General features: G+C 38.3%; 1 protein-coding gene across 6 annotated transcripts in view; it reads right to left on the bottom strand.

Annotated features, from left to right (window-relative positions):
• The window catches only part of Cep350 (centrosomal protein 350), a 144,931-nt gene that overhangs the window by 59,915 nt on the left and 69,432 nt on the right, over positions 1-15,584 (bottom strand). For 5 of the 6 annotated variants that reach the window (XM_085688077.2, XM_048421671.3, XM_085688079.2 and 2 more), the window contains exons 16-22: positions 13,934-14,136; positions 13,100-13,263; positions 11,079-11,189; positions 10,552-10,692; positions 6,703-6,839; positions 4,785-4,907; positions 1,855-2,024 (exon numbers count right to left, since the gene is read on the bottom strand). In XM_085688077.2, coding sequence (XP_085544203.2) covers positions 1,855-2,024; positions 4,785-4,907; positions 6,703-6,839; positions 10,552-10,692; positions 11,079-11,189; positions 13,100-13,263; positions 13,934-14,136 — 1,049 coding nt within the window. The remainder of the gene's footprint in view (positions 1-1,854; positions 2,025-4,784; positions 4,908-6,702; positions 6,840-10,551; positions 10,693-11,078; positions 11,190-13,099; positions 13,264-13,933; positions 14,137-15,584) is intronic. The other variant, XM_085688080.2, reaches the window with a different exon arrangement.

Genomic DNA, 15,584 nt, shown 5'->3' with positions numbered 1-15,584 from the left:
AGCAGTTAAGAGCACTGGCTGCTCTCCCAAAGGTCCTGAGTTCAATTCCCAGCAACCACATGGTGGCTCACAGCCATCTGTAATGAGGTCTGGTGCCCTCTTCTGGCCTGCAGGCATACAAGCAGACAGAATAGTATATACATAATAAATAAATACATAAATAAATATTTTAATAAAGAAAAACAATAACAAAAACAAACAAATAAAAAACAAAACCAAAAAAACATGAACCTGTATGTCACCCATGAAAAACATGTAACAATTATGCCAAAAGACAGCCAACTAGCATGTAGATGAATGGTATGTGGAGAACATGCTTAAAACACCTGCCATGCCAGAAAATATTTAATTCTCAAGAACAGCAAAAAGAAATGTCTCTTCTTCCTGATACTGGTAGTTCTGGATTTTTTTCCCCAACAGCGTCAAAATATACCTGAGACTGCAAGTAGAAAACAGGATTTAAGCATTGGTAGCTCTTCTAGCCCTACTTACATGCGAATCACTCACATAAATTCAGGGATGTAAAACACTAATGTAAGGAGGAATGTTTCAACCATCCAATTTTACAATTACAAATAAATATAAAAACAGTCTAAACAATGCTAGCATTTGATTTTTTTTAAACTTGTAAATTTCTAATTGAAGAGAGAGAAGTGGGGGAGGGAGTAGCCCCACCTTCTGAAATAGAGCAGTCTTGGCACCTTGGCCTGATTTGACAGTGGAAGCCCTGCTGATCTGTTAATTGCCCCAGAAGTCATTCTTCTCCCTTCTGAAGAACACACGTTTACAGTTTGAGATAGTCTAATGACCCATCCCACAGAATTCTAGAAGTCTGTTCTTCTCTATTTTATCCAACCTACTTTAGTTTAGACTGGCATTGTTTCTGCTCATAACCACATTTATTTTTGGCTTCTGTTATAAAGGCTGACCAAATCCACACTAGTCTTTATGTCCAGGCACACTCTTGGCATTCTCTCCAAAATATGCTTGCTTTCTTCTTCTTTCTCCCACTGCACCTCCCTTCTTAAACTATGTTCGACGGGGCTGGAGACATGGATGAGTGGTCAAAAACAGCTGCTTTTCTTCCAGAGACCAGGTTTTGATTCTTAGCACCACATAATTGCTCACAACCATCTATAATTCCAGTTCCAGGGGATCCACTGTTCGTTTCCAGTCTCTGCTTGCACGAAGCACACATGTGGTGCATAGATATACATGCAGGAGAAACAGTCACACACACACACACACACACACACACACACACACACACACAACACAACACAGTTTTAAGAAGAAATAAAATGCTAGATGGTGGTGGTGCACGTCTTTAATCCCATCACTCGAGAGGCAGAGACAAGAGGATCTCTGTGAATTCAAGGCCAGCCTGTTATACAGAGCAAGTTCCAGGACAGGCTCCAAAGCTACACAGAGAAACCCTGCCTTGAAAGAAAGACCCCCCCCCAAAAAAAATAGGCTGAGAATTTTCTAAACCTTCAAGATTTGGCTCCTTTTTTCTTAGCAATTCCTTCAATTTACTGGACGCAGTAAAGAGAAACAACACTTTGGTAGGAATCTCTTAAGTTAAATACGCAAGTCTATCACTTTTAACTACTATTTTCCAAATAAACTGCAAGACTGGAGAGTATAGTTTCTCAGCAAAGGTCTTACCTAGCAAGCATAAGGCCCTGAGTTCAAATTTCAGCACCACAAAAAAAGCAATGTGTCAATATGTGAGTTTAGTGGGCTCACCTACCACTTTGTCCCAAGGATCACTATTCCTCCAGTTTCTATATTTGTGTACAAGGAAATGTGCATGTGTGTAAAGGAAATGCACATGTGTACAAGGAAAGTTACCTTTCTCATCAGGCAGAGATGGAATACTATCACTTCGCAAAGAATCATCTGCAGCAGTCTGAAGATGTTCATCAATTGAACTCTCCATCTTTTCACTGTGGAATTTCTTCTCATCTTCCTTACAAGATGGAACTAAAGGGCTTTCTTGACGGCTGCTCCCACTACTACTTCTGTTTATATAGATATTATAGAAACAAACATACAAAAAATAAATTAAGGATCATAACTTCAAAGCAAACTTATTTGACTAAAAGGTTGTACTTTATAGTCAAGGCATAAACAGAAGACAGAAAGACAGACAGACATACTATAAAATATAACTGGAAAGAGAGAAGTTTTACTTGGAAACACACAGACAACCACTACTCTCAAGTTATCACTCTGCTATTTCATTTCACAGTCAAATTTCTGGTTAAAGGGAGGCTTCTGCTCACTACTTCCATTTTCTTTCATCAGCACATGACTTGCCACTAACTGTGGTACTAGAACTGTTCTTGACAAACTATCTAAACTTCTAATTGTCAAATTCATAAACTGCTTTTGCCTCTGTGAAAGCACAAGGCAGTACTTATCTCTTCGTTTTTAGACAAGATCTCATGTAGCTCAGGCTGGCCTTATACTAGATACGTAGACAAGGCTGACCTTGAACTGTGGCTCTACATGACTACATCCCATGTACTAAGCCTATCAGCAGCAACCTTCACATTTGTTTTATGTGGTGCTAGGGATTGAGTCCAGAGCCTTGTGCATGTTAGGTAAATTGCACCAGGTCATTACAGCCTCTGGAGCATCTTTAAAAGCTCTACTTGCTTTAAAATAAATAAGCAGATAGGCAGGCAGAGAGAGAGAGAGAGAGAGAGAGAGAGAGAGAGAGAGAGAGACCTTTGGATACTATGAATGAAAGACATTTAAGGACTTTACATTATTCTTGTTACATTTTTGAAAGCCTGAATTTATATCAAAACTAAATACCAAATAAAACCTCTCTTTTCTTATATTCCATGATTCTATTCTTAATATTTTTCTTTCTACCTTTATAGCTAAATTTTCGTGTATTTACTTCACTTTCTTTTAAGTTTTGCCTCTCCTTAAACTCCTGCCATTACCTATGGTGAATCTGGGAGCTGCAAGTGCACATGGTCAGCCCCTGGGTGACTGCAGACAAGGGAGTGCCTCGTCTGCATGAGGATGTGAGAAAACTGCACACTCCTGGGGGTAAGCCCTGAGACTCTGGAAAACAGTTTGGCAATTCTTGAAAAAGTTTCAGTCTTTCAAAAACAAAACAAAAACATGTATCACATAGTTCAGTAATTCCTAAATATGTACTCATGAAACATGAAAATACATAACCACACAAGAACTTGAACATTAATGATGTTCACAGCAGAATTATTCATGATACTGCAAAAACAGAAAACACCCCAAATGGCTATCAACTAACAAAATATACGTGTGCACAAGAAATGATGTGACGATACAATGACGGTATATACTGTAACACAGATGAGCTCTAAACACATGTGAAGGGAAAATCGTCACAAGAAACCTAAATGACTTGGGAAAACTTTCAAACATGTGAATAATTGAATTGGGTGCAAGCTTTAGAAAAATCATCCTGGTTATCACATGGCTGAGTAAGAAACCTACTAACAATCCGTGATAGTAACCCAACAGCCAAAATGAAGTATCAATGATGGTAACTCCCATTAACGTTATAAAGGAAACACATGGTTTAACATAAGACATAATCAATATCTGCTGTACTCATCACACATTACTTTTCAAGCTTTTAGTTCCTTTTTTCTTAGGTAAAACTTTATTTTACTTGATGATGTGGGGTTTTTGATTTTTTTGTTGTTGTTGCTGTTGTTGCTGCTGGTTTGAGACAGGATTTCTCTGTGTAGCTTTGGAGCCTGTCCTGGAACTTGCTCTATTGTCCAGGCTGGCCTCGAATGCACAGAGATCTGCTAATCCCTGCCCAAGTGCTGGGATTTAAGGCGTGCTCCACCACCACCCGGCAAATGATGATGTGATTATTGTACCACTAGAAAAGCTAGAAAGAAGCCTGCCAGAGGATGAAGCAATAACTGAGAAATACAGATATTAATGATGTTTCTGTATAAATGGCAAACTATTTAATATCGTTCATAATATTAGCATATATGCAAACATCAACAGATAGGAACAAAGGTGTTCATGATGACACATGCTTATAAACCCAGTTATAGCTACTCAAGAGTAACATAGTGAAACCATAATCTCAAAGGAGAAGGAAAATGAAGAGAGGAGGGAAAGAGAGAAAAAGATAAGAAAGGAGAGAGCAGGAAACAATGGGGGAAGGAGGAAGAGAAGATAGGAAAAAAAGATGTCAGTATGGAAATATGCAATAAACCCAGGCTTTAGAACCAGATAAATCAAGGCTCAAATCCTTAACGAGTCACTACCTATGTGTGTGTATAAGCGTGTGTCTATGTGTATGTAGAAATGTTTTGTGAGTGTGGACCTATTCAGGCAAAGAGAACACAGGGTATGATGTGGGTACTGGAATCTAAATCAGTCATTATGACTGGGCAGCAAGCCCTCTTAACTACTGAGCAATCTCTCTAGCCCCTTAGCTGAACTCATAATTTCTTTAGGGGGTCTCAGTTCCCTTCTTTAATCTAGTCATATTATTGTCTGACTTGAAAGATTGCTCTGAAAATTGCATGTAGAAGGAACAGCCTATGCAATGTTTATATTACTATATCCTCAAGGAATAATAGTTGCATCATTACACAGACAAATATTTTTTACATTTGCTAATCAAAAGGGGAGACTGGCACTTTAAAACCAGACATCACTCAGTTTATGCAAAAAAATAAAAAATAAAAAACAATGTTTAAATCATTTATAAGAATTCACAAAACTGTACTGAAACAAACTTTCTTCACCTTCGATCATGATTCTTGTACCTTGAAGACTCAGAATAACTGTCATATGAAGGGGAATATTTCTGATGCTTTGAGTCTAGAGCTCCTTCTTTACTCTGAGAGAGCGACACAGGCTGACTTATCCTAAAAACAAAACAAAACAAGACTTGATTAAATATTAGGTCTCCAGTAGAATAAAGATTTTAATTACTGTTTAATAGTAATTGGAGATAAAATGTTGAATGCATAAAAATGACAGTGTTTAAAAGTATTTTAGAATTCAAACACAGAAAAGGACATACACCATATAAAGAACACCTTCTCTATTTACTCCTAGTTTCTATGAATTAGAGACAGTCAAATATTATTTAAGAAAAAAAAAACCCTACAAAGCAAGACAGGCGGTGGTGGCACATGCCTTTAATCCCAGTTCTCCAGAGACAGTGGCAGGAGGATCTTCTGAGTTAAAGGCCACTCTACAGAGTGAGTTCCAGGACAGAACAAATGAACTCCCAAAGCTTGGAGCAATGGCACTCACTTGTAGTATTGACACTTAGGAGAACAAAGGGAACAAAACCAGAGGACTGCCACAAGTTTAAGGCAGCATGAGCTGCACAGTAAGCTCTAGGCCAGACTGACTTGCATTGTGAGACCCTGATAAAACAAAACAAAAAACCCAAAACCTCCCCAAAAGAAAAACCACATACACCCACAGTATAACCGGGCATAGTGACATACAGCTTTATTTAATCCCAACACTTGGGAAGCAGGTCTCTTTGAGTCTGATGCCAGTTCAGTCTACATAGTAAGTTCCAGGCCAGGCAGGGCTATACAAAGTAAGACCCTGTCTTAAAACTTCTTAAATGACTTTTCATGTTTCTAAAGTAAAGTCCAAAATGCTAACATCTGCAAGGTCCTAGCTTCACCAGCTCCAAACAAGAAGCTCTCTCAGTATCAACAAGTCTAGAGTGACCAATGGCTGTCCCTCATCCTACCACACACTCCAAGAACCTACCTATGTTTAAGTACAATAAGAAAGCAAGGAGTACAAATCCCAATCTCATAACCTCTATGACTTTCTCAATTAGATATTAGTAAATTTATTATATAACATTGTCAAAGTTAAATTATAGATTAACCTTTATATATCTTACATGGCTTACCCCTTTCAACTAGGCTTATAAGATACCACATCGCCCATTATAGAAGAACTAATAAACTTTCCCGACCACACCCTAATAGTTGCTTTCCTTATTAGCTCTTTAGTATTTGACATTGTACACTTATATTTATTACCAAATAAACCCACACTAGCACAGTAGATGCCCAAGAAGTCTAAATAATTTGAACAATTCTACTTGCTGTTACCTTAATCCTCACTGCCCTACTTCCCTTCATATCCTTTATATAATAGATGACATTAACAACCCTATCCTAACAGTAAAAACTATAGGACACCAATGATACTGGAGCTATGACTGTGTAGATTATGAAGACCTATGTTTTGACACATACATAGACCCAACAACTGATCATAAACCAATTCCATACCATTTTCCTCTTTGTTCTCTTCTTCCATTACACTGGCCTTTCTTGTTTTCATTTCCCCTTAGATATGTTGTAGACCTTTAATCTGCCTATTTCCCTCCTTTACATCACTTATTCCTCATCTACTATATCCCATTATAAGCCTTTAACAGCTTCCCTGACCTCCTGGCCTCCCTAATATTTAAATTCCAGTGTTATGTACCTCTGAGACATGTGCTTCTTTTAGAACACTTATCTAAGTTTATAAAGCATCTTTCACTTAGCTGAGTATTTGCCAAATGTTTCGCTTTCCACTGGACTATATGCCCTTAATTGTATTCTCAATACCCTAAATACTGCATGGGATATAAAAGATACCTCATTACATATTTTTGAACGGCTGAATACATACCTATCTGTTTCAGCTTTGGTCCTCAGTTGTTTCATAAAGTCTGGAAGATGCTGCCGCTGGTGGTCATACAGTGCTGTTAGGGAAACTCCAGAAGCACCAATGGCATCTGAGATTTGTGTTCGAGTTAGTTCTGCCATCTGAATGTGAACACATAAAATAGCACAAGTAGATTTTAGAAGGTAGTATCAGAGGACACCTGAAAAGGAGAACAACATCCTGAAAAAAAAAATCACTGAACTGGGGCCAGCAAGATGTCAAGGACCTGAGTCAGCTCTCCAGGACCCATGCATAGCAGAAGAGAAGCACCTCCTTCAAGTGGTCCTCTGACCTCAACATCTGAACTCACCTCCTCTGCCATGTAAATAAACAAACGTAATTTTAAAAAGATCACTGAACTGAAATCAAAATAAATTCTGCCTCTGATAAACTACTACAACCAAGTCATTTACCTTCTTTAAGTCATAACAGGTTCATCTTAGGAAAATGAATCAAAGAGCTGGGAAGCAGTTAGGCAGCTAAGAATACCAGCTGTTCTTACAGAGAAACTGGTTCAGTTCCCAGCACACACGGAAGCTCATAACCATCTGTAACTCTAGGTTCAGGTGGTCACATGTCCTCTACTGGTCCCCACAGGCACCAGACATGCATACAGTAAAGTATCATACATGCAGGCACTCACACATACATACAAGCAAAAATAAATAAATCTTAGGGAAAAAAAGTTGAATTTCATAATTTCTAAAGTTTTACCCACTATAACAATTTATTAGTCATATAGGAAACATCTTCAAATCATGTAATAAGCAACATTAGTCTTCCCTTGAGAGTAAGTCCAGCCCCTGCTTACTTTCTAAATATTTTGTAGCATGAAGTGCATTTGCCTATCCCTTACGCCCTTATTATAACTGTTAACATATTATTTATTTGGTCATTTTTCAATTACAGTTTTTAGCTATTCCTTCATTTGATGACTTAAAAATACTTTTAAAAAATCTTTTGTTAATGTTTTCTACTAAGTTAAAATTTTATTAAGAGGTGCTGGAGAGGTGGTATAGTGTTTAAGACTGCATACTGACCTTGTATGGGACCTAAGTTCAGTTCCCAGCACCAACTTTGAGGTTTAAAACCACGTGTAAGAGATCCAATGATCTCTTCTGACTCTGGGGGCACCCACACTCACACACTCACACACACACACACACATTCTTTAGTTTATTTTTTTGTTTTGTTTTTTCAAAACAGGATTTCTCTGTGTAGCCCTGGCTGTCCTAGAACTCACTCTGTAGACCAGGCTAGCCTCAAACTCACAGAGATCCATCTTCCTCTGCCTCCAAGAACTGGGATTAAAGGTGTGCACCACCATGCCCAGCACAAAGATTTTTTAAAAATTTTATTTATTCTCTGTGTTTTTTATATCATGTATCTTGATCCCATTATTTCCCCGTCTCTTCTAACCTACCCAATCCCCAAATAAAACAAAATTTAAGAGAAAAATGGAAAAGAATAAAAAAGGGAAAAAATTTAAAAATCTCATCATGGAAGCTGCAGTGTGACACAATGAGTCATGCCATAAACCCCTTTATCCATACATCTTTACTTGCAAGTGTTCATTGCAGAGTCACTGGTCTGGTTCGAGGCCTCTGGTTTCTACTACACTATAGATGCTAAGACCTCATTAAGACTCTTCCTGGGTATCCTGTTGTTACCCTGTGTTATGGAGATCCTGCAGCTTTGGACTGCAGGTTATGTTCTTTCACATGCTCCAGCAGGTCATAGATGGGGTAGATGTTGGGGTAGGTCAAGTCAGAACCCTGGGTCTGGGTCTGGGCCTGGGCAGCTGTAGGGTTGGTCCCCGAGATGGGAAATGGGGACAGTTCTCCCATGGCTTACAACTTCAGGCCTGGCTCACCCACACCTGCACCAACAGGATCAGCTCTGTTTGTGCTGCCCTGGTGGGGTGCAGGGTCTGCTCTCCCAAGCATTGTAGCTGGTGGAGGCAGGGACAGCTTCCCTGCTCTTATGGCCACAGGGCAGTTCTCCCATCTGCCTCAGGTGTTGATGGGAAGGCAGGGAGGAGGGCAACTGTCCCCAGCCCACTACTCAGGGACTGGCTCACCCACACCTCCATTAAACAGGGTTGAGTTTATTGTGTTGCCCAGCTAAGGTGTAGGGTCTGCTCTCTGGCTCTTGTGGCCTCAGAACTAGCTCTCCCATCAGCCTCAGGTGTTGGTGGTGGTGGGGTTATCTTTCTCCTGCCCATGCTGCCATGGGACAGATGAGCAATGGGACAGCTCTCCCATGCTCACAACTTCAGGGATGGCTTGTCCACACCTTCACTAATAGGGTAGGCTCTATTTGTGCTGCCCTGGAGAGATGCAGGGCCTGCTCTCCCAAGTGCTGCAGCTTGCTAGGTATGTGGTGAGGGGAAGGGCAGGGACAGCTCTCCAACTCTTGCTATCTTAGGGTCAACTCTCCCACCTGCCTTAGTCATTGGTGGATGGGGGCAGAGGCAAGGCAACTCTCTCCAGCCCATGCTGCCATGTGGCAGGTGGGGAATGGGGCTAGGTCTCCCATGCTCATGTTCTCAGGGTTGGCTCATACCCAACACATAGATTTTTAAAAAATAAAAATCTTTTAAAATTTTTGCTTAAGAAAGGAGACTAACTTTATATTTATTTAATTTCACAGTACCCTACATAGATTCATAGTTACATGTTTTGTTTGTTTGTTTGTTTGTTTGTTTGTTCCAAAACAGGTTTTCTTCATGTTGCTCCGACTGTCCTGGAAACGTACTCTGTAGAACAGGCTGGCCTCAAACTTGAGATCCACCTGCCTCTCCCTCCTAAGTACTAGGATTAAAGGTGCTGACACATAGAAATTTTTTAGTGGCAGTCATCTCACAAATACTTTTAATTTTCAAAATTGCTAAAAATCAAACTCTATCCATAGATGATAATATCCTTTTCACAGAGAAAGAAAGAAATTATTTCTGGCTTTACCATTGTTATGGCAAAAGAAAAGACATTGAAGGGCTGGAGAGGTGGCTCAGAGGTTAAAAGCACTGGCTGTTTACTCTTCCAGAGGATTCTGATTCAATTCCCAGCACCCACATACTGGCTCACAATTGTCTGTGACTCCAGTTCCAGGGAATTTAACGCCCTTTTCTGGCATCCATGAGCACCATGTAGTATACAAACATACATGCAGATAAAACACCCATACAAATAAAATATTTTTAAAAGATAATGACTAATCTCACTATGGGTTAAAAACAAAAACATGTAAGCGAAGAGAGTGGCTTACACATCTCACTCTGGCACTTGGGAGATTAGAGGAGAATCAGGAGTTCAAGGTCATCCTTAGCTACATAGCATTCTTGAGACTGGCCTAGATTTCATGAGATCCTTACCTTAAAAAAAATCAAATAAAATGAAGACACAGTCATGAAGCTCCCCTGATGCCAAGACTGGGGACTAACTGTAAAGAGGCATGAAGGAGGGGAGTGATAGGCATATTCTATTTCTGACTGTACTAGTATCTTAGAGAGATATATACTATGTACTCAACATAATATATTATACTATTTATAAATTATGTTTCAATAGTTAAGACTTCCATAAAAAAAAGCTTACCAGAAGGTAGAGATTTAGAGTTCTCTATTTTTGTTCTGTCTAACTTTCATACATACAATACATTACCAATGTATATGTCAACCTTATTTTAATGGGACCTCACTAAAAGTCACTAAGTCAAAGTATGCATCTTTTAAGAGTTAGATACCCATTTCTTCCAAGATCTAAGTTATTCAGAATGACTTAGAAGAGAAAGGAGGGCTCCAGTGCCTCTTACCTCACAGATCTGCCGAGCTGCATCTGTGGTGAGGCGAGCAGTCTCTGTCTGCTGAGCTGCTATTTTACAAGTTGCTTCCTGGAGGACTTCAGTCACTTCTCGTTGAGACTTAACCACCTGCTGTAAGGATTCTGCATGGGCCTATAAATAAAATGGGGTGAAAACCTTATGTTTCAGTCTTCCTTCCGTGTAACTTAGTTTTAACTTATAAATTTGTCTCATGGACCAAATAATTTATGAAAAATAGGCTTGACTATAACCTGGATTTCATAGTTGATGGGTCTGTGGGTAATTAATTACAATGCACAGTGGTTGCTACTTCTCTAAATGAGGATTGAGTCTTGACTGCTTATTTTAAAGCATTGCTAGACGACTCAGATGTCACGAATTATGATATATAAAGTACTAAAATATTTACAACCCAACCTTTCTTTTTTATTCTTATATACTTAATGAGTTCTACAGTGAAATTTCTAAATACAAAATTTTAGATTTACGGAATCAATACCCACCACAAAATGAATTACCTGAGCTGTTTTGCTCCGGGTCTCTTCTAGTTGTCTCTGGCACTCCAGAGCTTCTTGTTCAGCTTTTAGCTTCAATAAGGCCAAATCTCTTTCATGGCGTTGTTGCTGGGCCTTTAAATTAAAGTGATGAAATATTAATTCTGCAGCATTAAGCTGTTTTGATACAATGGCTACAATTAATACATCCCTTTGTTTCCTATCTTCCCTCCTTCTTTCTTCAAACAGGTCCTTTATGGATCAAGCTGCCTCAGCTTACAGCATGTACAGCTAGGATTGCAAAAGTAAACACCGCACTAGACTCACACGACTCTACAGCAAACAACTAGAGACTAAAAGAAAGGTAGTACACTCAAAAGTCATCAGATACTTTATCATTAATGACAAGATTTAGTGGCCATTTGCCATGTATCACTGAAATACGGAAAATTTCCAAGATGTGCAAGATTAAATAAGAATGAATACCAAAAGTTGGTTAAAAGGCAAAAACTACAGCATCTAACTCTTTGAAGGATATTTTTAAAGTTTTATATAAAATCAAAGATAAAATACATTTCTCATCATTTTGACTTTGCCTCCAAAGGAGCAATTTCATTTAAAATGTTGCCTTCCTGACAGTCTCCCTTTTACCAGGATGTTTTCTGGCACCATCATTCCATAGAATGTTAGCTCTAAATACGTATACGTTTCATGTCTTCTGGAATAGTTCACTATAGGTGGTAAGCCTGTACATTAAGATATATAATGCCATGAACAGATCTGGGATTTCCAAAATTATAGTGTAGCCTGGAAATAGCATAAAAAATGTGTATGTGTGGGCGTGCATGCGTGTATACACAGTTTCATATTTTCAAGAGTTTGGGAATCCTGTCCCCCTTGACTTCATAACATAGTGTTCTCCAGTGACTGTGAGTAGACAGTCCTTAGCCCTTTCCAGACATGCCCTTGTGAAACAGGAAAAGAGACTGCTGTCCTTTGTTACGGATGCCAGACTGGATGTTTATTTCAAATCCAAGGTCAGTGTGGCCTTTCCACTGCAATGGCGCTATTATTAAATGTTAAACCATCTTAGAAAACAATATGGGAGAGTTTTTCACAAAATTTCACCCAAGCAATAATGCAATAATATTCCTGGGTATTTATGCAAGAAATATGAAACCATGTTTTATATCAAGCAACACAAAATGGATAAGCAATTAGGACCTACTTATTGATCACTGGCTTATTACTAAGCAAAAATACAATGCGATGGGTAAATCTTAGGTTTATGTTGAATAAAATAAACACAACAGAGTTAGAAATAAACATATATATATATATATATATATATATATATATATATATACTAAGTTCTTGAAGAGATAAACTATAGTATAAGAAAACGGAATGATTACTTCCTCTGATAACTGAAAATGGGACAATAGAAGCTTTCTATTATTAAATGGATGAATCAAAACTGCACTTCTAAACTCTGCATATTTTATAAAATGTAAATAATACCTAAATAAAATAAAAATGGTACCCTAAAGCTTCCCAAATGCTAAGACTGTATTCATGCCCAACAAATCAGGCTTCAGGCTTCCTTTAGCAATCTGTGTGACAGTTTGGTTTTTTTGTGGAGAGGAGGTATTTACAGGTACTGTACAGACTATTTTTATTCTACTTGAAAGTTTGAAGTTTAATTTCTTCTCTATCTTGTTTCGTTTTTGTTTGAGGCAGAGTTTCTCTTTGTAGCCCTGGCTGCCTTGGAATCACTCTGTAGACCAGGAAGGCCTTGAATTAAGTGATCTGCCTATCTTTGCTTCCTGAGTTCTGGGATTAAGGGGACCGGCACCACCCAGTGTTCGTTCTCTCTCTCTCTCTCTCTCTCTCTCTCTCTCTCTCTCTCTCTCTCTCCCTCCCTCCCTCCCTCCCTCCCTCCCTCTCTTTCTTCAAACAAACAAAACTCATTAAGAGTACTTCCAAACACAAAGAAAAGAAGAAAACACGGGGAAAAAAATTAAGAAAAAAAATTCAACTGATACCTTTATGATCTGAGCCAGAGATACACTCTCCTGTTGAGCAAGTGAAATGCCTCTAACTCGCTCCACATCTGACAACTGACGCACTGACTCCTCAATGGCACTCAGGTAACTGAGTTCTGCAGCCATGCGATGCTGAAGACCAGCAGGAGAAAAACGCTTAGAACCTGGGGGACAGAAGAATTGTTAAATCAGAAGGTTCATATGAATGACAATGACTCATTTTATGAGCGGATAACAAATCTACCTTTCCCCTGAACTAAAGACAGTGACTTATTAATATATTGTATTTTAACAGTTATTTTTTTTCTTGTTTTATGTGTGTATATATGTGAACATATATACTACATGTCTACAAACAGAATAAATTATTTGGGGGATGAATTTTAACTAATGCTGACAACATGGGGAAAGGTGTTGAATTTCTTATGCTTTTCAGTACTTAATTTTCTATACAACTTTTGTTTAATACTTCAAAGAGCAGTCACATAAACTTGAAATAATATTTCCCTATCATTTAATTGGGAAAAAAAAGAATTTTCAGGGGAAAAAAGTAAATAATATCTTATTTTTTTAATTGGGTATTTTCTTCTTCTCTTTTGAAATATGGTTTCATGTAACCCAGGATGCCCTTCTAGCTCACTAGGTAGCCTAGGACAACGTTGAACTTCTGCTTCTACCTTCTAAATCCTGAGATTAGGGTAAGCACCACCACATCTAATTTATGTGGTATCAGGGTTCAAATTTAGAGCATAATGCAGGTTAGCCAGCACTCTACCAGCCGAACTATACCCCAATACTGTACCTTTAAACGTCTATCTGCATGAATCTACTTGCCTGGTGTTGAAGCCATCTCTGTTTTGTTCATATCAGTGAAAGCTGCAGTGGGCTTAAATCCAGTGGTAGTTGAAGGAACTAAGACTGAGGACTTAGATCTTTCTAAAGAAGTCCCAGGAAGGTCAAACTGCAACAATTTCTGCGAACTTGGAGATAGAGGAGAAGTTGGAGTCTTCTGAGATCTTCCTTTGTCTGATGAGCCACTAGAATTTTTTTTGCATAAAGACATTAGAAAAACTACTCCAAGAAGCAACCAATCAATAATTTTTTTCTTTACCAACATTATTTAACTTTACTAATACTAATTATGATGTACACATTCACTCAATGAAGTCACTACTCTGATTAGATGTGTATGAATACTTCTCTAGTTGCTAGATAGAATTTTGAACAAGCTAGGCAAAACCCACCCTAAATAAAATAGTGAAATAGGTTATTGACTAAACTACTACTTAATCACATATATCACAATTCATTCATTGTATTATGAAGCAAAATCTATGATAGTCATTAAACACTATACATATAACCATATGTAAAAGCATTAGAAACAAATATTAAAACAGCTCTCAAGTAAAATATCATTTTGTGTTTAAGTTTTTTTAAAGAGCCATGATTCTTTCAACATTTTCTGTTAAACCAAAGACCACAAAAAATATTTTCATATTGTCATCTCCAAATATTTAATATATATTTACGTATACATACCTTTTTTCTTTTGGCTTTGGTTTTTTAAGACAGGGTTTCTCTGTATAACAGACCTAGCTATCCTGAAACTTGCTTTGTAGACCTGGCTGGCCTTAACTCAGAGATCCACCTGCCTCTGCCTCCCAAGATGTGTGCCACCACCTCCCAGCTCCTAATTCTTAATACTAGAACACTTTCTGATCTTTTTCTTAACTAACCTCACATAACTGATTGTAACAATTCTTGAGACACTTAATTTAACATAAAAACCCCATAACATTCATGTTATCTTGCACCAAATATTTGTTTGTTAAGTAAATTAAGAGACACTCTATAAAGTATTTAGCACAATAAACATATTTCTAATATACTAAGTTTGCTTTTAGTTTCTGAAAAAAAATCATGATGGATTTCAAAGACAAAAAATTATAACTGGCTTGAGTATTTGAATAAAAGTAGTTTTGAGAAGCAGTTACTGGCTTACGAAGGTCTTTAACTGAGGACTTAGGGAGTGTAACAGTAGAGCCTCTCCATAGGCATGGGGAATATGTTCCAAGACCTCCAATGGACACCTGAAACCTTAGGCAGCACCAAAGCCTGACACACACTGTCTACACACACACACACACACACACACACACATACACACACACACACACGTATGTGCGTGCACACAATGCCTTTTCTGTGTATTTAAAAATATTTATTTTACATGTATGTGCCTCAGTGTATGTCTCTATCTGCATGATCTGTACAGGAGCCCAAGGAGGCCAGAGGAGGTCATTGGACTCCCTAGAACTGGAGTTATAGGTGGTTGAAAGTTACAACATGGGTGCTGAGAACCAAACTCAGGTCCTCTGTAGAGCAGTAAGTGCTCTTATACACTGAACTCTCTCCAGCCTAACTCTGCCACTTTAATTTGTCACTTGGCACACACTGTGGCTACAAGCTTTCCAGTCTGAGG

Source organism: Myodes glareolus, chromosome 5 (genome assembly GCF_982192425.1).
Source record: "Myodes glareolus chromosome 5, mMyoGla1.1, whole genome shotgun sequence".
Classification (NCBI taxonomy): domain Eukaryota; kingdom Metazoa; phylum Chordata; class Mammalia; order Rodentia; family Cricetidae; genus Myodes; species Myodes glareolus.
This window is presented reverse-complemented; position numbering and strand designations above follow the sequence as displayed.